Source organism: Thermobia domestica, chromosome 7 (assembly GCF_964235325.1).
Source record: "Thermobia domestica chromosome 7, izTheDome1.hap1.1, whole genome shotgun sequence".
Lineage (NCBI taxonomy): Eukaryota > Metazoa > Arthropoda > Insecta > Zygentoma > Lepismatidae > Thermobia > Thermobia domestica.
This window is the reverse complement of record NC_137460.1, coordinates 249783582-249805008: the sequence shown is the minus strand read 5'-3', so window position 1 is coordinate 249805008 and position 21427 is coordinate 249783582. Positions and strand designations below refer to the sequence as shown.

At 36.7% G+C, this 21427-nt stretch overlaps 2 protein-coding genes across 2 annotated transcripts in view; both read left to right on the top strand.

Moving 5' to 3' along the window:
* LOC145690799 (uncharacterized) overlaps positions 1-1983 on the top strand; it is a 169902-nt gene extending 167919 nt beyond the window's left edge. Inside the window, exon 6 of the mRNA XM_081766089.1 lies at positions 1849-1983. The gene's annotated coding sequence lies outside the window, so the exon portion shown is untranslated. The remainder of the gene's footprint in view (positions 1-1848) is intronic.
* Positions 1984-2488: 505 nt separating this feature from the next.
* LOC145690798 (uncharacterized) lies at positions 2489-18823 on the top strand. The gene is made up of 4 exons (XM_081766087.1): positions 2489-3248; positions 6135-6289; positions 11324-11469; positions 16277-18823. Exons 1-4 carry the CDS (start codon positions 2489-2491, stop codon positions 18279-18281), a joined length of 3066 nt encoding a protein of 1021 aa, XP_081622213.1. The 3' UTR covers positions 18282-18823.
* Positions 18824-21427: the final 2604 nt, after the last annotated feature.

Genomic DNA, 21427 nt, shown 5'->3' with positions numbered 1-21427 from the left:
GCATTGGCGTCTCTGGCATGTAAAAATTTGGGGGGGGGGGACATCAAAGAAAGTGATTTAAATGGTACTACCTAGCTCAACCTGTTTATTAACTTCGATTCCATTTCTTACCTTTCTGCTTACCTTCACGAACCCCCTGAGGTATATCAAGAACTCGATTACAATCTCTTCGCAGCCTGAATATTATATTCCAAATAAATATAATTATTATTATTTATATGATATTCTGTCGTTAGTAAATAAATTAAATTAGAATACAATTTTGAATATTTTGTACTTCAAAATATTGGGGGGACGCGTCCCCCTCGTCCCCCCGCCAGAGACGCCCGTGGTTGCCAGACTTATTTATCTATGCTTCTTAAAAATATAATACAAGAGGACGCCATATTAGGCAGATGTGTATTGAATCGCTGTGAAACAAAATAAGTGTACTAAAATACAATGCATTTAACTGATTGCAAATAGTATGTAATCATTATATACTTACCGTATTAAGTAGCTGCCATATTTTATATATGAATTATACTACGAAAGGTAAAGTGAACTTAGCTTATACACGAATCATCATTCGTCAATAATCATTCATTTTCATCAATCATCCGTCCTCTTTAATATAAATACCATGAATCGTGGGACATCAAATTACAATTTTGCTTAAATTTATTAATTTCAACTTTTATTGACATAATTGGATAAAGTTTATCTTAAAATTAGTGTTGCCACGACACGAGACTTCAGGTTGTCTCGTCTCGAATGGTTCTGTCTCGTCTCGTGGCAACACTAATTAAAATTTCATATATTTTCATATTTTGGACTTTTGATTGTCATACTTTCTTATTATTTCTTAAATCTTTGCCTCTCTCTAGGTATTGCTTTAATTCGACACTATATGCTGGATGTTAATAGTTGGCAATATATCACATGCGTATGAAGTTTTCATCTGTTCTCCAATAATGTTTTAATCGAATATCAAACCAAACATTAAAAAATATTAGATGTGATAAAATTCCAACCCTCATCTGCGGCGTGGTAACTCGGTACGCTAACCACTTGGTTATGCTGCAAAGTAGTATACATAATTCATGTTAGTGATTTTCCCGCTACTTTCTCTTCCTTGCTTGATTCTTTAATGATTATTTTAATGATTATTTAATGATTATGAATATTTTATGTAACCAGTTTCTTTCATATTTAATAAACTTTCTACTTAATGCATTTATAAAGAGACATGCTTTACTCGAGTCATTTTTTTATTACTTGTGTGTCCCTTAGAGGTGCATATATGCAGAAAGGGAAAGGAAAAGATGCCACCAAAAGTGCTCAAGTTCAAGAGGTACACATGTAGAGTTCTTGTGCTCTTTTTGTACATTTCGAATCATCATACATAACTGGGCAGTTACACTTAGAATAAAACTATTGTTTATTCATTGTTGACGGAAAGTTTTCTTCTTGTTTTCCTTTTTTCTTTTCTCCACGCCAAAGGATTACATCGACAAGTCTACAAAAATACACATAAACTTTTCATTGTTGCATTCTTATGTTCTCAAAGGTTTTGCACTGTAAAAATTGGTTAAAAATATTAATACAGTATGTTAAACTTGCAGTTAAACAGAATTTTCCAAGAATTGTGCTATATATTTTAAATTATGATTTATGCTTTATTTTCCAAAATTATGCTTTTAAAATTAGTTTCTTCTGGATCTTTAGAAAACCACAACAATGTTGAAGGTACCAACCATATGTGTAAATTGCTGTTATGCTTTTTTATGCTTTTGGGTTGCCCTATTATTAATATTTGGGCACCAGTTACATATAGCTAACGACTGTAATTTTTGTTTTATTTTTCAGATACGAATGACATCACGACGACATCAATTTCCCTCAACGACTATTTGTCTACAGGAAGATATTTCAATATTAAAAGGTTTCAGTAGAAGTGTTAAAATATTTGAATGATTTAAAGTGTGTATGATGACTCTCAAATATGTCTTCAAAAATGGTAAAAATCAGAAACGGATCTTGCGTTACTGTATTAAAGAAGAGAATGTCCAGAAAATAGTGAAATAAATTGAGAGAAATATTGTGATTATTGTGATGACATATTTTTGTTTTACGCTGCATGTCCGAAATTCACATCTCGATTATCTTAAGGTATCCGTTTATTGTGGTAAGCTACATATGAAGTAATCTTAGTGCTGATTGTGCAAGAAATGAATATGTTATCTGGGAATTCATTCCTTTCAATGTAAACCTTGCTTGTCCATGGAACTACTTGTCTAAGTAGGGATATTAAAGATTATAAAGTAATGGAGAATATTGGACGTTTGAGTGGTGACATGTAAGCGGAACTAAGAGTTGGCATAAGTTTGGTTGGGGTAGATGATTGTACAATAGAATTTAATTGACTTATCAGGTAAGATACCTTATAAATTTCAAATATTCACAGAAGACTATGTGAAAATAACCTACTGAAATAGAAAATAGAAGGATGGAGTACCCACCGCAGCTTAATGCCCTGAGAGGCAAAGTGTTGCAATACAACAATCGATATAAAACTGGAACGATTACATCTCTATACCGAGGATTACGTTTACATGTATTTTTCACCCAAGATGTGTTATTTATAAATGGGAACAAGTGTACACCCAGAAGCTGGAACAGTACTATTCGCCCTGGTGTAACACTTCACTTCAACGCACACAGCGGAGAAAGCGGCCTCCGAGCCGGTGAATATTATGCATCACTTGTGTGGATCGGGGAAAAGCCTGAGTGCATTACCCACTTATCAACAGAACATGGAAGGCAGAGCATGGAAGAGTCAAAAACAGTTCCTCGAAGCAAGGTAGAAGTGAATTATAAAAATCGTGTAATGATTGCAAAGAATTATGATCGCTCTACGAATGCCAGAATCATTAAAAATGATAAAGATTACGGTGCCCAAAATAAATTTGTTCAACGTAATGAAAAGAAGATCGTTCAACTAAATTCTGTTTCACCCGATTTTGACGCAAAAACCAGAACTTACGCTAGTGTCACAGCGTCTGTGCACCAATCTACAAGAGTACAACATTCAGCAGAGCAATATGTTAAACAGGAACCTGAAAGTGAGTGGAGTATCATGTCTGTAGGTGTAGACAAGGGAATTGTCCGAAATAAAGACGGAAGATATTTCGTATTCCAAAAGGAAAACGTCAGACTATTTGGTGTTTCTTTGATACAGTTTAATTTAATGGATGTACTTCGTGAAAGTAAGTATACATTTTAACTTCTTTATTACACACGTTTATTATAAGTTCAGTTAAATTTTAAGTGCTTCGTGCATTCTTTTCTTTTAGAAATAAGTTTAAAAGTATTAAAGAAGTACCGCTTATGCAAATGGCAAGCGTGCCCACATAAATACATATTACAAAGTTGTGCTTATGCAAGCATGGTTAGAGCATGAGAAAGCATTTATAGTCCGGAATTTTTTCTCCCACTTCTTCTTGTTCACCTCAACCATAGGTTGGTGGGCAACATGGAAATTTTAAAACTTTTCTCTCGCTTGGGAGAACTGTTTTATACTTTGATAAGGTCTCTTCTTAACTGCGTCTACATATTCTACTTCAATACACCTTCTCCAACCACGGTTGGGACGTAATTAAAATGTGTTGTTCTTGGTCTTCCTCTTCCTGGTTTTCCTTCTGCCTTTTCCTCTATCAACACAGTGATCCAATCGGAGTGCCGACTAAAATGGCCAAGTATGCTGTTTCTTTTTCGTATTATCTTCATGATCTGTTATCTTTCATTAGCTCCCTTTAGTACGTCTTCATTCCTTTTCCATTATGCGCCAACACCACGTTTTAAATGCTTCCAGCTTGGACATTTCAGCTTTTCTCAATGTCCAGGTCTCTGACTCGTAAAGAGTCACGCTCCATACCAGAAGCCCACTACCAAGTTTTATTACAAAATCCTGTATTCTATAAGCAGCATGTTACAAAGATCACTATAATGTAAAATTCTCTAACACTTGGGTAAAATATTGTATTCTAAGGCTCGAGGAACCTAGGGAAGGATCTCCACAGAATTTGCAGCAAGGAAGGTGGATTAGATTTAGGATCCCCATGCTCCACGCAAGCGGAGGGGACATAAAGGCCACTAAGCTTCAAGCAAGCTGGGTGGCTGAGGTTAGGAGTCCGATACAGTTCTTAATAAACTAAGTGGGCAGGAAAGGAGGTCTAGAGTTCCGATCAAACTAAAGGCTTTGGCTTAGGTTCTTGTCAACGCTCCAAGGAAGCTGAGAGAGTGAAAGTGATCAGCCGTAGACTGATAATAATCACTGTGATCCTTCTGATTATGTAGGTACTCCAATGTGGTGGTGGCGCTGGTGGTCTTTCGTTGCCATGTGACTTGCGGTAACTCTGGTGTTCCTGTGGTCTGCCACAGTAGTAAGTCATAGTAGGACGCACATGGTCAATGCTTGTAAACATAAGCATGTGTAGGTTGTTTGTCAGCAGAACCATGTGCGGAATATTACAATTATATAAACATTCAGATTTTGAGGTCATTTTCCCGCTACCCCGTGAACAGATATGTTTTAAAACAGTCTCATTGGTTTCAAAACTCTCAAATTAGTGTAAAAAGCGCAATAAGGAATAAAGTTATCCAAACGTGGGTACTTTTATCATTTACATGAGCGGTAGTTATTTGGAGAATAATCGGCCTAGAATTTGAGACTACTATAGAAATACAAAAATAAAGTGTAATTACTTAACGCATATAGCAGAGATTGGTCATTTGGTTGTCAATGTAATGCCTGTGTTTAGAAAAAAAAAAAGCTATGCGTGATATCGATTACTGTTCCTACACTGGGAATCGAACCCGAAGTCAAATAAACAACGCGCATATTAGCAATCTTCCAACGAAGGAAGACGCATACCACACACAATTATGCGATGTCATCATAACTTATTTTCAATCTGGAACTCTCCTTTACTTATTTCCAAATAAATGCTCTATGACGTCACAATCTGCTATTTCGCTTCCCAGTAAACCACAAAAAGTACTTCGTGGAAATTAAAATGTCACTGCTTATTTATCGATAAGCTTTCTCGATCACAAATTACCTGTATCTGCAGAAAAAAAACCTCAGAGTATTTACAAAGCTACAAGGGTCAGTCAACACTGAAATATTGCCTCTTCACCGAGTAGCGCAAGCAAAGGTGTATCCAGATTAGTTTCCCCATTGATTGATTGGTTGGTTGAATAGGGATTTACCGTTCCATTCAGCACCGGGGCTAGATGAGACGTGCCGTCACGTGAACGATAAGCGTAAGCATAGAAACCTACTGGAAACCATGATATTGTGGTCCATGTATTGTACAGCACAGCTGATTATACGCTTTTTTGGCGGTCTTCCACTTAGAAACATGTCCCAAGGTTTGAAATTAGGTAAACGATGACTCATCCGACCATACCACACGTTTCCAGTCATCAGCAGTCCATCTTGCATGTTTCCTACACCATTGGCGTCGTGCTGAAGCGTTTTGGATCCTTGTCAGCAATATCGCCCGTGCAACCCGTATGTCCATGTCTAGAAACTCGACTATGATTGTCAACACAGACTGTGGAAGGTGCTGGTCGAGTTCCTGCGTTGCTTGCACTGGAGTTGCATGACGTTTCTGAGTGACTATAATGCTCGGCGCGATGTGTCACTAAGTCTTTATCTTGACCACTGTTACTCTTCGCCGATCTGGTTTCATCGTGAGTTTTGTTGGTCATCGCCTTGGGCACTGTGTTTAGCGACACACTTGCCACTTTCGGCACGGTCACAACACAAAACAGAATACAAACAATTTGGCTTCTTTAGAAATCACGAGATGAGCCATTTTCTACTATCACACCTTGCTCAGTTTACTGTACAGTGATTGTTACCAATCCAGACAGTTGACGTGTTTCTAACTTTAGGCATTTCCGTTAAACTGATAATGCGTATATTTACCATATCAATGTTGAGGGATTTACAATGATCCTTCAAAGCTTAGTGTGACAAAATTGTGCTTACTGACCTTATGTTACAATGGTATCATTTTTAAAATTTTATTTATTATTATTTGCATTCAGTGTTAAAAACTAACTCGTGCTTTTAATTGTCTTAGATCAAAGTGTGAACTGTGAGTTAGAGCAGGTAGGAGCCACCAAAAGAGTTCGAGTGTGGATAGGGAATAACTCGGACAATTGGATCTCACAGTACAACGACATCTACAGCTATTGTTCTACGAATAATGTCAACAAAGATGTCACTTTGAAGTTGGTATGTTCAATTTAATTGTTTTGCTTCTAAATATACTCTGTTTATTCCATTACGTTCTTAGAGTACAAATTGGTCAACACTAAATTTTATAGGGTGTCAACCACGCCAGGAAGCCTTCACAATGAAACGACTCAATTATTTCGAATAATTATCCATACGGCCTTACTTAGTGTTGTTCTTATGAGATGCTAAAAGTTCTATAAATTGAATTTCTTAATCTAAGAGTTTAAAAACTGAATTTTTGGAGTACCAAAAACTGTATTTGAATAAATGAATTGATAGCACAATTCTTATTTTGTAGCAGGCGCGTTTTATCGGAAATTGTGAGGGACAATTAAAGAGTCAATCGATTCAGTAGTACATAAGGAGTGTTTTGAAAATGGTCTCATCACTTGCTGATGTCTGGTTGCTGAGATGTTCAAGATGAAAGTAGCTGTAAGGAAAGGGAGCCATAGACAAATTGTGAAAATCGGTTCTAAAGCGTACCGCATGCGGCAGAAACCAGCACATCTTTGTGGAACAGCGAGAAAGGGTCAGTCACAATTTAAATGAAAAGTCTAAATATATTTTTTTTCTGTTTTTTAAACTGTAAGGGATTTCGTGATATGAACATTTTGTTATAATAATTTTCATCCCCATTCTTTCCCTTCCAAGTAAAATTATCATCAAATCCTTCATAAGCGCTATTTTATGTCACAAATTCTATGTACCATTTAATTTCAAGTTTTTACTTTTAGCAGTTTGTAGTGTGCAAAACTCATTCCATATACTTTCTATCTAAATGAATTTTACTGTAATTCTTTCTCTTGTTATAAGAAAAATTCTTCTGAGATCTTTCCTTTTATCCATAAAGGCTAAATTATTCTTTATTGAAACTAATTTTCGAGCTTATACAGTGTATTATAACTGGCTAAAACGCTATTGAATTTTACATTGAAAACAATAAATAGAAGGGATTTTACATTCAAAACATAGCCTCTACCGAAAGGGGAAGTAGTTACTAGAACAAAAGAGTTTTATTCAACAATGAAAAGTAAATAAGGTCGAAAATTAGTATCAATAAACAACAAGTTAGACTTTATGGATAAAGGAAAACCACTTAGGAATATTTTTTTAGTGTGAAAGGATCACATTGAAAAAAAAAGAAAGAAAGAAAAAAGAAAAGAAAAATGAAATGAAATCTTTCAGTTTTACGTCCTACGATTATGGCGTTTAGGCTAAAGGAGGCGGTGATTATGAGAAATGAATGAAATGGTGGAATGAAGAAAGTGGGAGGAAACGGGAGATCCCATGGAAGGGGTTTTAACTTGAAAATAGCACCTTTACCGAAAGAAGTACTTAGTTACTAGCAAAAGAATTTATTCAACAATGAAAACTGAATAATTTGCAAAATTAGTATCAATAAAGAACTTGCCTTTATGGATGAAAGAAAAAATCTCAGAAGTATTTTTTTTTTTATAAGAAGGGAAAGGATTACAGTAAAATACGTTCAGATAGAAAATTTTTCTATGGCGCCCTCCCTTATACTTTGATGTTGAATATCTCGGTAACCAGACATCAGCAAGTGATGAAACCAACTTTAAAACACTCCTTAGGATCTATTGAATCGATTGGGACCTTAATTGTCCCTTTTAGACAATTTCCGACAAAACCCGTCTGCTACGGAAATAATCATTATTGCATCAGTGTGGGTGTTTGGATTTTATCCTAGGTCAATCAGAAGAAATAGGTTTCTTTAGTATTTCGTTTATTTATTTAGGATTTGAAACTTTAATAGTCAGCTAGATTGAGTAAGCATCACATAAACGCAGTGATTACTATCAGATGTTAGACACATTTTTGGGCTACTGTTTACCTAATATTTTGTTTGATATATACAGAGAGAAAGCAACGTGGAAAAGTTCGTGTTTACTTCGAGCAGTTTAAGCTTGCACTCACATTAAAATTTGTCACTCACGTATGAATATTTTCTTGATTTTTGACGTGTTTGCGTAGTACGGATTATAACTTGGACAGATTCATATTTTCTGTCTGAAGCGTACTGAGGGTGTCGCTCAGCATCTGTAAAAATTTACAATATCTACTATGTGCATTTAAGTTATAACACCTCCAATTTATTTTCTCAGGACTGGTAATATATAGAAACGTGCTATTTGTTTTATAATATGCGAGCAATCGTTGTCCATGGGTGACATACGTTGTAACACCGTACGGCACACAGAACTCTAGCGACAGTGGTGAGAGTGATGACTGTTTTTGAGAGGATACTCGTTGTATCTTCCATTCGCCTGGTCTGACACCGCTTGAAATTCATCAACAGTTGAGTGAGACATGTGATGATGGTGTCATAAATGTGTCATAAATGTTCGTGCGTGCCACGATTCAAATAAGGAAGAACGTTATGTGACAAAAAATCAAGACAATCTCGGCCTCGCACAAGTTGGTAACTGCACGTTTCTATGTTACCAGTCCTCAGGGCCGTGCCGTGGAAAATCAGCGCTCGGGGCGAGAGTATACGATGGCGCCCCATACATATATTCCAAGCAATTCTTCCTATCTTTTTCCTTTTTTGTCCCGAATTTTTCGCCCCTTACTTCGGCGCCCGGGGCCGTCGCGCTGCTCGTTCCCCCCCCCACGGCACGGCCCTGGCCAGTCCTGATAACAGAAGTTGGAGGTGTTATCACTTGAATGCACGTCGTACACAGGGTATATTAGACTTTTTTTTTAAGGCAATGCGGGAGTAATGAACGGCATCTAGTAGCTCCAGCTTCTTTCAAGATGTTAAGTGTTTTGCGTCTAAGTGTCCTGGGAGAATAGAACATCAATGTCGTGGTAAAACTATCTTCATAATCGTCTATAGTATACACACAAGATTTAACTTCGTGAGGATTGTGTACTTCGTGTACATAAGAAAAATTTCACTTCATATCCCTATTTAATATGTTGATTGTGTATGCCCAATTCTTCATTATTTTTATTTTCATCAATTTGATGAGATTAATTCTATTTATGTATAAACGTAAATTCATGTATTTAATAAAGAACTAACGATCATGTATTGGTTTCTTCATTCTTTATATATAGAGACGCATCCAGAAACTAACTTTCCCAGGCGTCCCATAGCTAGGAATCCGTATGTTGCGCGAGACTGCGTGCACGTAATGTTCTAGCATGACGCATGCGCTAACGGAACTTCCCTAGTGTTCTCAGTAGCGTCGTGGCAGAGGTTGAAGATGGACGTTCCTATTCTATCTCCCACCACGTATGAAGTGCGAGCAGTGATAATGTTTTTGAATGCATAGGGCATAGCGCCGATTGAAATCATTGTCAGCTGTGCCAGGTCTATGGGCCTAACGTCACGAGCAAGCAAATGGTGCGTTTTTAGTGTAGACAGTTTGCAGCAGGACGCCAAAATGTGCATGGTGAGTCCTGAAAGTAACCCATGTTTCATCCCCTGTGATGATCCGGTCCAGAAACTCTTCTCCGTCATCGTGGTATCTTTGCAAAAAAAAAAAAAAAAAAAAAAAAAAAAAAAAAAAAAGCTGACCCCAGGCACCTTGCTCTGTGTTCTTGAGTCAGTTGCTTCGGCACTTTATCACTGCTCGCACTTCACACGCGGAGGGAGCTGGAATAGGAACGTCCATCTTAAACCATTGCTAAGACGCTAGTGAGAGCAGTGTTCGTAGATTTCTTTAAGAAAATTTCCATCGACTGACACAAAATTTTCCCTTTTCCTATCAAATTTTCCCTAGTTTGTTGAGTGTCCAATACCTTTGACAGAAGTTATGTGATAACATTACTTTTGCTATATTAGAGAAAATACTTACCACATTTGTTTTATTCGTTTGCTTTTTGCTTCTACTTTTTAGTTTTTCTCATTCACCTTTTTTCTTTGTTTTTTTTTTTGAAAAAGTATACACTCAGCCAACAAAATGAAATCAATACATCCAACCAATTTAACGTCCCACGATTATGCCTTTAGGATAAGGGAGACGATGATGGAAGAATGAGAAAGTGGGAGGAAACGGCAGTACCTCAAGAAAATCCACGACCATGATGTTGTTTACCTCAAACTTACTTTGGTGTGGGATCGAACCAAGGACCACACGCACCAGAGCTATACCACAGAGCCACCGTGCCCTATCCAGCCAACAATGGTGCAATTATGCTACTTTCACTACACACAAACTATAACAACTGTATTGATTTATTTCTGAAGAACAAAGAAAAATTAAGCATTGATATTGGTCAGTCAGTCATCTAGAGAATTTCGCTGGATTTTTTACATTTTACAAAAAAATTCCCTTCTTTCCCTTTTGCAAAATTTACTTATGAAATTTCCCTAGATTAGAAAAATTTCCCTCAAACTACGAACACAGACTGAGAGCAGTAGGGAAGTTCCTCTGGCGCATGCACCATGCTAGGACCTTACTCTCTCACATGAACTCAGTCGCTTCGCGCAACTTACGGTTTCCTAGCTATGGGACGCGTGTGAAAGTTAATTTCCGGATGCGCCTCGTATAATCTTGGTTGTGTGTGTGTGTGTGTGTGTGTTTGTGTGTTATGAAACTTATTGCTTCTGAACAAGTAAAAAGTGAATAAGTAATTTGATCCACTTTCTTCAGAAAGTTTGAAAGCTTTGTATAGACTACGAAAAAGAACTTTTGTTAGAGTTAATATAAATAATCTCCATGTAATGTTAAACTATCAATAGTTATTTTGCTTTAGGTACTTTGAGATCACTTAAAGTTACACAAGCGAAAACCCATAAAATTGCTTTATTAGAGTAGAGGTAAATAAAAAAAATAGTTTTAACATCTATTTACTCTCAAATGAGCTAGATGCATTCAGACACATTTCATGAAATATTTCTTGCATTGTCTTGTGTCTTTTGTGTGCTTTCTGGAGTAGAAAAATATCGTCACTTAAAATATGTTTTTTTAAACTTGAAAAAAATATTTTTACTAAGCAATAATGCGGGATGATGTTTCATTAATAAAACGTAAAATTTAATAGTAGTTTTTTACCTGGCAGGTCCTATCTTTGAATACGCGTGTGGTGGACACTTTAGAATCAAATATAGATGAAACATCTGATGAGGACGACTCGAGCAGCGATGAATACTTCAAACCAAAATTTCGACTTACCAAAGCACCAAGAGATCCAGATGTCAAAAGACAGTAAGTATGGTTTATGTGTATGAAAATGTCTTTATTGAAGCGGGCGAGGTTCAGCCATGGCTGCTCTACCACCTAACCCTTGTCAAAAGAATACAATATTAAACATTACACATCAAAAGGAACAGAAAAAAAACTTTAAAAAATACAAGTAAAAGAATAAATCAGAAAATAAACAAGTGACATATGCAATAAAAAGTATCGATATTGTTGGATTTAGCTAAGCTCTTACATAAAACTGTACATGTCGTAAGTGCCAGAGGCCAGTCGCTGGGATTTCATCAAATGTGATTTTAATGAATTTCGAAATGAATTAAATGACTTTATTTCCGTGAGAGCTTTTGGTATCGCATTCCATACTCTCGGACCTGCTCTAGAAAATGATCCTTGCACTATCTTCAGTTTCAGTCTTTGTACATTGAATTTCTCACTGTTACGCGTAACGTGAGAGTGAATTTGTGACCGCTTTGTAAATTTACAATATAAATATTGTGGGGATTGAGTTTTAAGAATTTTATATATTAGACAACTATAGCGTAGGTATCTTCTTCTCGACATTGTTAAAATGTCGTTTCTATTTAGCACTGGTAGGATATGTTCCAATTTCTTTAAGTTAAAGGCAAACCTAATGCACGAGTTCTGTATTTTCTGTATAGTTTTAGAATTGTAAACAGAGAGAGATGGTCCATATACAGCGTCACAGTAGTCTAATAACGGTAAAACAAGAACTTGTATGAGATATAATTTCATAGACTGAGATAGAAAGTCTTTGGCTTTGTAAAGTCGACGTAATAAAGTAATAGCTTTATTACACTGAGTAGATATATGATTATTATAGTTTAGTTCCTTATCCAATATGAGTCCTAAGCTTTTCACATGGGTAGAGTAAGAAATATAAGTGTCCATAATTTTTATTTTTAGATCCGATGCCTTGATTTTACTCAACTGTTGTGAGGTTCCTATAATCGTAAATGTACACTTACTAGGGTTGATGGCAAGACCGTTATCAGTACACCATTCAGATACAGAGGTCAAATCTCTATTAACAAGTTCTACAGTTTGTTCAATATTTTGTGGTGATGACATGATGCAAAGTTGTGTGTCATCCGCGTAGCAATGCACAGTAGAGTATTTAATGGAATCTATGAGATCAGCAATGTAAATAGAAAATAAAAGGGGACCCAAGATTGATCCTTGAGGTACTCCTTTGTTTATAACGAGTGCCGAAGATAAGGGATTTTGAGCTGTCCTAAGATATACTTGTTGCTTCCTGCCTAGTAAGTAGCTTTCAATCCAGTTTATGACGGTATCAGAAAATTTATAATACCTTAGTTTAGCCAACAACAGGTTATGATTAACTAGATCGAAGGCCTTAGTTAGGTCTAAGAGGACTATGATTGCAACTTGAGAGTTATCAACTGCGTTTAATATCCCATCTGTTACCTCGAGCATCGCACTGACAGTACTATGATGCTTACGAAAACCGGATTGAATAATAGGGATAATATTATTATGATTTACATAGTCGTATAATTGCTGGTTTACTAATTTTTCTACGATCTTTGACATTATTGGTAAGATACTAATTGGACGTAGCTCGTTTAAGGAAGTTACGCGGGGTTTCTTTGGTAGCGGTACCACTTTTGCTGTTTTCCAGGCAGTAGGAAAGCAGCCGTTAACTAGTGAGTAATTAATTATTTTCGTTAGAGGTGATAGTATGAATGGCAACGCTAATTTGATCATTTTAGTGCTTATTGCATCAAGGCCAGCTGAGTTAGATTTTATGCTGTGTACCGCCTTTCTCACATCGGATTCATTTATTGGGTTAAATAGAAATGTTGTCTGTAGCTGTGGATGTTTTTTAGACAGAAATTTCTTAGTTTGATTGTCAACTCTCTCAGAATTAATAGGAGGCAAACCAGGAAGACTGACGAAATGATCATTAATAACATTTGGATCATTGATTTCACTGGAAAGTGCTACATCATTGTTTCTGTTACAAAGACCCAGCTCTTGTATTACTTTCCATTTGTCTTTAACTGCAGTGCAGTTTTTAATACGATAAGAGAAGTAAGCAATTTTTTCTTGTCGAACCACTGACGTCGTAAAGTTCCTAAGCCTTTTAAACTCTTTCCAATCTTGTTGGGTTTTGGTACGCTTGAACTTGAGATGTGCTCGATCGCGCAATTTCATTAATAGCTTGGTATTACTTGACAGATATGGGAGTTTAGTTTTAGAAAGCTTGATCTTTTTAATAGGAGCATGTACATCGAATATATGTGTTAATGCGTCCTGTACAAAGGAAACCTTACCGTCTATTGTTTCAAATGACTCAATGTTTTCCCAGTGTATGTATTGAGCATCGCTAAAGAAAAGATTTTCATCAAAACTACCATAATCTCGACAGCTAAGAATTTCAGGTTTCGGGCTAGGCGGTTTATTAATATCAATAACCATGTATATAACACAGTGATCAGAATTTCCAATAGGGGGACTAACACCATGCAACGCCAGTCTGTCTCTGTTATCAGTAACAATAACATCTAACAAAGATTCGCTTGTTTCAGTTATCCTAGTAGGCTCATTAATTATTTGAATAAGATTTAACCTATTTAATATTGAGTTTAAATATACCGTTTCAGGTTTGTTTATGCAAGTTTGGTCACAGTTCAGGTCGCCAATTAAATACAGAGAATCGACCTGTGGATAGAGCTCGATGACAATATCTTCAATAATTGATAGTGAAGTATACGATATATTGGGTGATCTGTATAATGCAGCAAAACCTATTGAATAAGAGTTTATTTTTACAGTAAAGTTAAGAAATTCTATGTTTGGCCTTCCTTAAAATATGTAGGTTGATTCATATGTATTTAGTGAAGATTACTCTGTCTATGTATCTTCACATTAGATGAGGAATTCATTCTCTCGTTCTGCTTTTGTAAAAATGTTTTACTCGTTTGTTTCTTGAAATTCAGCTCCCTCGTCAGCGCCGTAGTTACATGAGATGTGGACCTACAGTTTGTTGAATTCAAACCAACATAATGCGTTCAGTATGCTCTCCTACCGGAAATTAAAGCCGAGACCTCATGTTCATGAGGACTAAAGTCAAAACGCAGCTGTTACCTGATTCAAAGCACATTGTATCGAACTATTGACGCAGCACATTATCAGAAAGGGCTTTAAGAGGCCCCGTTACGGTGAAATTAAAATACAGCTAATTGTGCAGTAATTATGTGATATCTTCAAATAGATAAAAGACAATCAAAAAGTGGAACAAGAGCTTGCTAGACAATATTATTTTACATGAGACAACGTTATCACGGCTCATTTACCTTCTTTTTTTTTTTAAAAAAAACAGCTATTTAGAAAATCGGCTTTTATTTTCGCGTTTCTAAATAGCTGCAAACGGACTCGTGATAATGGTACCTCATGCAAAATAATAATGCCCACTGCGCTCTTGCTTCATATTTGGATTATCTTTTATCTATTTGAAGACATTACATAATTACTGTAAAATTAGTAGTATTTTAATTTCGCAGTGATTAGGCCCCTTAAGAGTTAGTTGGCCAAGAAAGTAACCCGGTTAGGTCTTGTAAAAGCAGTAACCGAATCGACGACGGGATACATAAATTCTTCCTGATATCTCTGATAGAGAGAAATATTTCTCATTTAGTTTTTTTTTTATTTTTTTGGATTGGTCAAGGAAAACTTACATTGTGTGTACGCAAACAAACAGAAAATATTTTCATTTCCTATTAAATGAGTTTTACCAAACTACGCCTATTGAAATAGAATTCATGCTCTTCAGAATTAATTTTCTCAAAATTGGGACCTATTTAAATCGCTGTCTGCTAAAACAATCTCTTTGAAAGTAATTATTATAATTCTTAGACCCCTTGTAAAAGTATAGTTCATGCCACCCAACAAGTTTTCTAGGTACGCCACTGGTGGCTTTTCAGAAAGTTAAAGTCCATCTAAAGTGCTTAATACTACCCGAATATATATAGGGTGGACCATTTGTTTTGATACGCTCCTGTAACTTTTAAACTTGCTAATACGTAAAGAACACTGAACTTCTTGGCTTCCTGGAGCTCTGGAGTATCATTTCCCTTAGCTGCCTGGGCCTATGCATCCTCCATTTACCACCATATTGCATAGAGAACATTATTTTGGTCTCCGGACTGCAGTTATAGTAATTTGTATCATAATTGCATATAACAAGATTTTGATAATAAAAAAGTTGTGGGAGAAAGTCCAAAAATTCCGTATACTAATTGCTGTACTTACTACCATAGCAGAGTATTTTTATAATATAGTAAATATGTATTTTACATAATACGTCGTTAAATGTGTGGTTAAGAGGCCTATTCACCGCGAATTAAAATACTGCTAATTTTATAGTAATTATGTGATATCTTCAAATAAATAAAAGATAATCGAAATGTGGAACAAGAGCGCGCTAGACAATATTAGATTGCATGAGACACTGTTATCATGAGTCACCTATTAGTTTCTCGTTTGCAGCCATTTAGAAACGTTGAAATAAATGCATTTTTTTAAATGACTGGAAATCAAAAGCAGATAAGCGGGTTGTGATAACAGTATCTCGTATAAAATAATATTGTCTATCAGCTCTTGTTCCACTTTTCGAGTATCTTTTATCTGTTTGAAGATATCACATAATTACTGCAAAATTAGTGGTATTTTAATTTCGCCGTGATAGGGAATCTTAAAATACGAAAACGCTTTGCATCCGCCACTTATACGAAGTAGTTATTGTGTTCAATTGAATTTCACTTTTTTTCAGGGGATTGGAAGAAAGCCAACAGGGAAATGAAATTCTTTGTGTTGACGAAAGACGTATTCAGCAGCGAGAACACGCCGCAATTAATGATGCAACTAATAATAATAATACTGATCAGCTCAGCAGACGTTCTCTTAATCCCAATACTAGTAATAGCTGTGCACTGTTCCCAGTACAAGATAATCAGTCGATCAGGACATCCCCACCAAACGAAATGTCATGGAACAATTTAAATAATCATTTGAAACAAAACTCATCAATGGAAGTTCAAGTGAACCCCCAAAACTCAAAAATTCGATTGGTAGACATTTTTTTAGAATTGAATCAAATTATTCCCAAAAATGTAAATGCTCAGTTGAAGCACAATTCTCCAACGTTGGTTTCTGGAAGGTCATCTACATCTAAAATGATAAATGTGTACGCAGAAAAGTCAATAAGAGAAGAAAAACCGTTGTCAAAACTTCCGAAAACTAGGAAGAAACAAAAATCTAAGACTAATAACAATGATTATTATAACAATGGTCATCACAACAATGTAAAAATAGATAATTTACACGCTCAGCTCCCAGTTCTGAAACCTTTAGATGTATCAAAGCCAAACTCAAGTACCTTTGTGAGCAGTCCCGAATACGGTAATAAATCCGAGTTTCTTGGACCTTATAGTAGGCAAAAACCTGAAACCGCTAATAACATTGCAGTGGCTGTTGTAGATTGTGAAGTGAACAAAATTGACGATTATTCTCCTGATCAGTTTAAAAAGAGAGAATATGAAAATACATTGGAAGAGGATAAATTGATAGTCTCCGACGAACATGTGTATGTGAATGTTCCAGTGGAACATCCTGTTGGAATAGTGAATGGTGAATATATAACTGACGTTGATGAAGAAAATGAAGAGAGCGTGTACGCTCAGCTCTCAATTCTGAAACCTTTAGATGTATCAAAACCAAACTCAAGTACCTTTCTGAGCAGTCCCGAATACGGTAATAAATCCGAGTTTCTTGGACCTTATAGTAGGCAAAAACCTGAAACCGCTAATAACATTGCAGTGGCTGTTGTAAATTGTGAAGTGAACAAAATTGACGATTATTCTCCTGATCAGTTTAAAAAGAGAGAATATGAAAATACATTGGAAGAGGACAAATTGACAGTCTCCGACGAACATGTGTATGTGAATGTTCCAGTGGAACATCCTGTTGGAATAGTGAATGGTGAATATATAACTGACGTTGATGAAGAAAATGAAGAGAGCGTGTACACTCAGCTCCCAGTTCTGAAACCTTTAGATGTATCAAAACCAAACTCAAGTACCTTTGTGAGCAGTCCCAAATACGGTAATAAATCCGAGTTTCTTGGACCTTATAGTAGGCAAAAATCTGAAACCGCTAAAAACATTGCAGTGGCTGTTGTAGATTGTGAAGTGAACAAAATTGACGATTATTCTCCTGATCAGTTTAAAAAGAGAGAATATGAAAATACATTGGAAGAGGATAAATTGATAGTCTCCGACGAACATGTGTATGTGAATGTTCCAGTGGAACATCCTGTTGGAATAGTGAATGGTGAATATATAACTGACGTTGATGAAGAAAATGAAGAGAGCGTGTACGCTCAGCTCCCAGTTCTGAAACCTTTAGATGTATCAAAACCAAACTCAAGTACCTTTGTGAGCAGTCCCGAATACGGTAATAAATCCGAGTTTCTTGGACCTTATAGTAGGCAAAAACCTGAAACCGTTAATAATATTGCAGTGGCTGTTGTAGATTGTGAAGTGAACAAAATTGACGATTATTCTCCTGATCAGTTTAAAAAGAGAGAATATGAAAATACATTGGAAGAGGACAAATTGACAGTCTCCGACGAACATGTGTATGTGAATGTTCCAGTGGAACATCCTGTTGGAATAGTGAATGGTGAATGTATAACTGACGTTGATGAAGAAAATGAAGAGAGCGTGTTCTGTTGTGTAATCAGAAAGTTGGGTTCGTGTTGTTGTAGCATATTTTGAAAAGTTATAAGTTTAAAAGTAGCTTTGTTACTAAATATTTTTTAAAAATAGAACACAATTAGAATTTGTACAATTTATTGAGATAATGAATTTCTGGAGAGATTGTGTTCTTTTAGTTGCATGTTAAGGAAAATGGTCGTTTATCTTTGGAAATCAGGAAAACTTCTCAAGTCTCAGTGTAGTCTACGACTGTTTCTTGTCTTTATTCATGTTAGTGAAATTATATGTTATATATTATATTATAGATTGAAATTATATATATATATTATGAATTGTAATTTGACTACAGCAATCTCCAGAGTTATCTAAGTAATGCGATCCACAAATCATTATGTAACCTGGATTTTAGGTGATTCAAATTTGTGAATTGATTAAATTTCAACTTTGAAAGAAACTGCAATAGGTCGTTGACACACACACACACACACACACACATAATTATCTATCTATCTATTTATCCATATATATATATATATATATATATATATATATATATATGTACTAGCTGAACCTGCGCTCTCTACACAGCGCATCATTCGCATATGAGCATAAATCTCCTTCTCATTCCTCACAACATATGTACATGTCCCCTTACAGACAAAATCAAGACCATCACTCGACGACAAACCCAGCAGTACTGGGAGACACTTTTTCGTGGAGTCACACTTAATAAAATTTGGCAGTATTCCCGCCTTTTCCAGCGCAGAGAGACTTCTCGTTACTTTGTCACTTGCCCAACAATAAAGCGCCTGGAGTTGATTAGATCCGCCTGGAACTACTGAAACGTGGGACACGGAAGCTACTCCTCTATCTTGCTGCTTTATTTACAGGCATCCTTCAGGTTTGCTGCTTGGAAAGAAGCGAAAGTCATTCTTCTCCATAAACCAGGTAAAAATCCGACTCTCCCAGAAAACTATAGACCAATTAGCCTGTTATCTCATGTGAGCAAACTCTTCGAACGAGTGCTTCTCGCCCGACTTCACGAACAGTCACCACTTGTGATATACTCCCCCAGCATCAATTTGGTTTTCGTGCTAACCACAGCACAACAAGCCAATTAGTGAGGGTAGTTGACCACCTGACTACCTCTTTTAATCGACGACATGTTGTGGGTGTATACCTTGATATCTGGAAGGCGTTTGGTAAAGTGTGGTTACCAGGCCTCATTTATAAGCTTCGCTTACAAGGCTACTCTATACCTTATCTCAAACTCCTCACTTCATACCTCTTTCATCGCTTTTTCCATGTCTCTGTGGGACAGGCCAAGTCTGTTCCCAAACCAATTCAAGCTGGCGTACCTTAAGGCGCGGTTCTTTCGCCTCTGCTTTACACCTTATACACTGCAGACTTACCCATTGTGCCACACTGTTTTCCTGCAACATACGCCGATGACACTGCTTTCTTCACGATCAGCAGCAATCTTCGTCTTTCCTACCACTACATGCAGCGGCAACTCAATGTCTTTCAAAGTTTGGCTACCATCTGGCGCCTAAAAATCAACGCGGATAAGAGCGGTGCAGTCTGTTATAGCAAAAGACGCAGCAGAGCCATTCATCGTTTATACTATGACAACATTGAAGTTCCACACCGTCTGCATGCAAAATACTTGGGAGTTATCTTAGATCGAGGCCTTACTTTTGGTATTCATATAAGGGACACTAAACACCGAGCCCTTCGAAAATTGTCTGCCCTCTATACTATTCTGCGCTGCAGTGCCTTAAGTCATGAGACAAGACTCCACGGGCGGTATTCAGAGAGAATTCGTTAATCGAGGGTTAGTCTCAGACTAGTTAGTAAGCATACTATCTCTTTACTAAGGATGCTGCACGTTATGGTCATCAGAGTCTACTTTGAGTACAACTAAAATGATGATTTGGGTATGATTAACTTATATAACCCCAATGCATCGGGTGAGAAAAATAAATGTGGCAACTACGGAAAAGTAGATGAGCGCATGCGTGGTCTGTAAATATGAAAATACATGAATTACGAAATACGAAATTTTGTGTCGCACGCTAAACCGTGGTTAAAAGATTAGCCTCTGCTCTAGATTAATTAGTCACATGTGATTAACTTCGTCAAATACTACGTCCTAATCAGAGGCTCTGAATACGATTTTGATAACCATCCTTTAGTCAACCCCGTTGTATGGCGTTAATCAGACGTCAAAACGACTCTGCATAAGGCCCCACATCTTTAAAATGTAATTTTGTCCACAATCACCTACGCATGTCCAGCATGGCAACATGCGGCACTCAGTCACTTGCGTACAGTCGATAGTGTGCAAACCAGGGCAGCTCGTATCATAACAGGCCATGACCGATATACGCGTAATAGTCACTTTTAGAGGACTTAAACATATATCCTATCCGGGAGGTGTTACATCAACACCATACTCGTTTTTGGGCCCACCTCCTCCGCCACGTCAATCCCGCTATTTCAGCCGTTGGCACAGCGCATACACACCGACGAAATTACAGGACGCCAAGGTTGTAGCATAACTCTTTACCCACTCTACCACCTCACTGCGACAGTTGCAGCTGAAGGCCACATGACGTCGTCGTATCTCATATTCTAACTAATCGCCCCCCCCCCCACTTCCCGCAAAGGTCTAATCATCTTCTTTTCTATAGCTGTCATCGAGTCAGGGATTTTTGTCCGATAATCGACACATAACCTCACTTTCAAGCTGAGCTCAGCTGAACATCGCAATAGCTCAGCACAAAAATTTTGCCACACACGTAATTATCTTAGATTTTTTTTATTTTTGTAGAAGCAAAAATGGGTGATTTATGAGCTTGCTTCGAACTGAAGCTTTTAGTATTTTCAAAACATTGTTAAATCTGCTTTGGAAATGTCCTAAAAAACCTTTTTTTTTTTTTTTTGGGCAAAATTTTGACCCCTCATGACTTTGGATTCTTTCGTTTGCGCAACTTGAAATTTGGTGAGTAGATTACGTGTAGAGTCCAATAACAACAATTTCGAAGTCAAAATATCAGAAATCCTCAAAACCTGTTTCTGTGTAGTGCTTTATCGCTTGAAACTAAGAGAAGAAAGGTTATCGAATATATTAACTGTTGTGCACAACAATTGCTGCATTAGAAAAAGAGTTCTTCATTTAGTTTGAAGCAGGAGGAAAAGTGAAG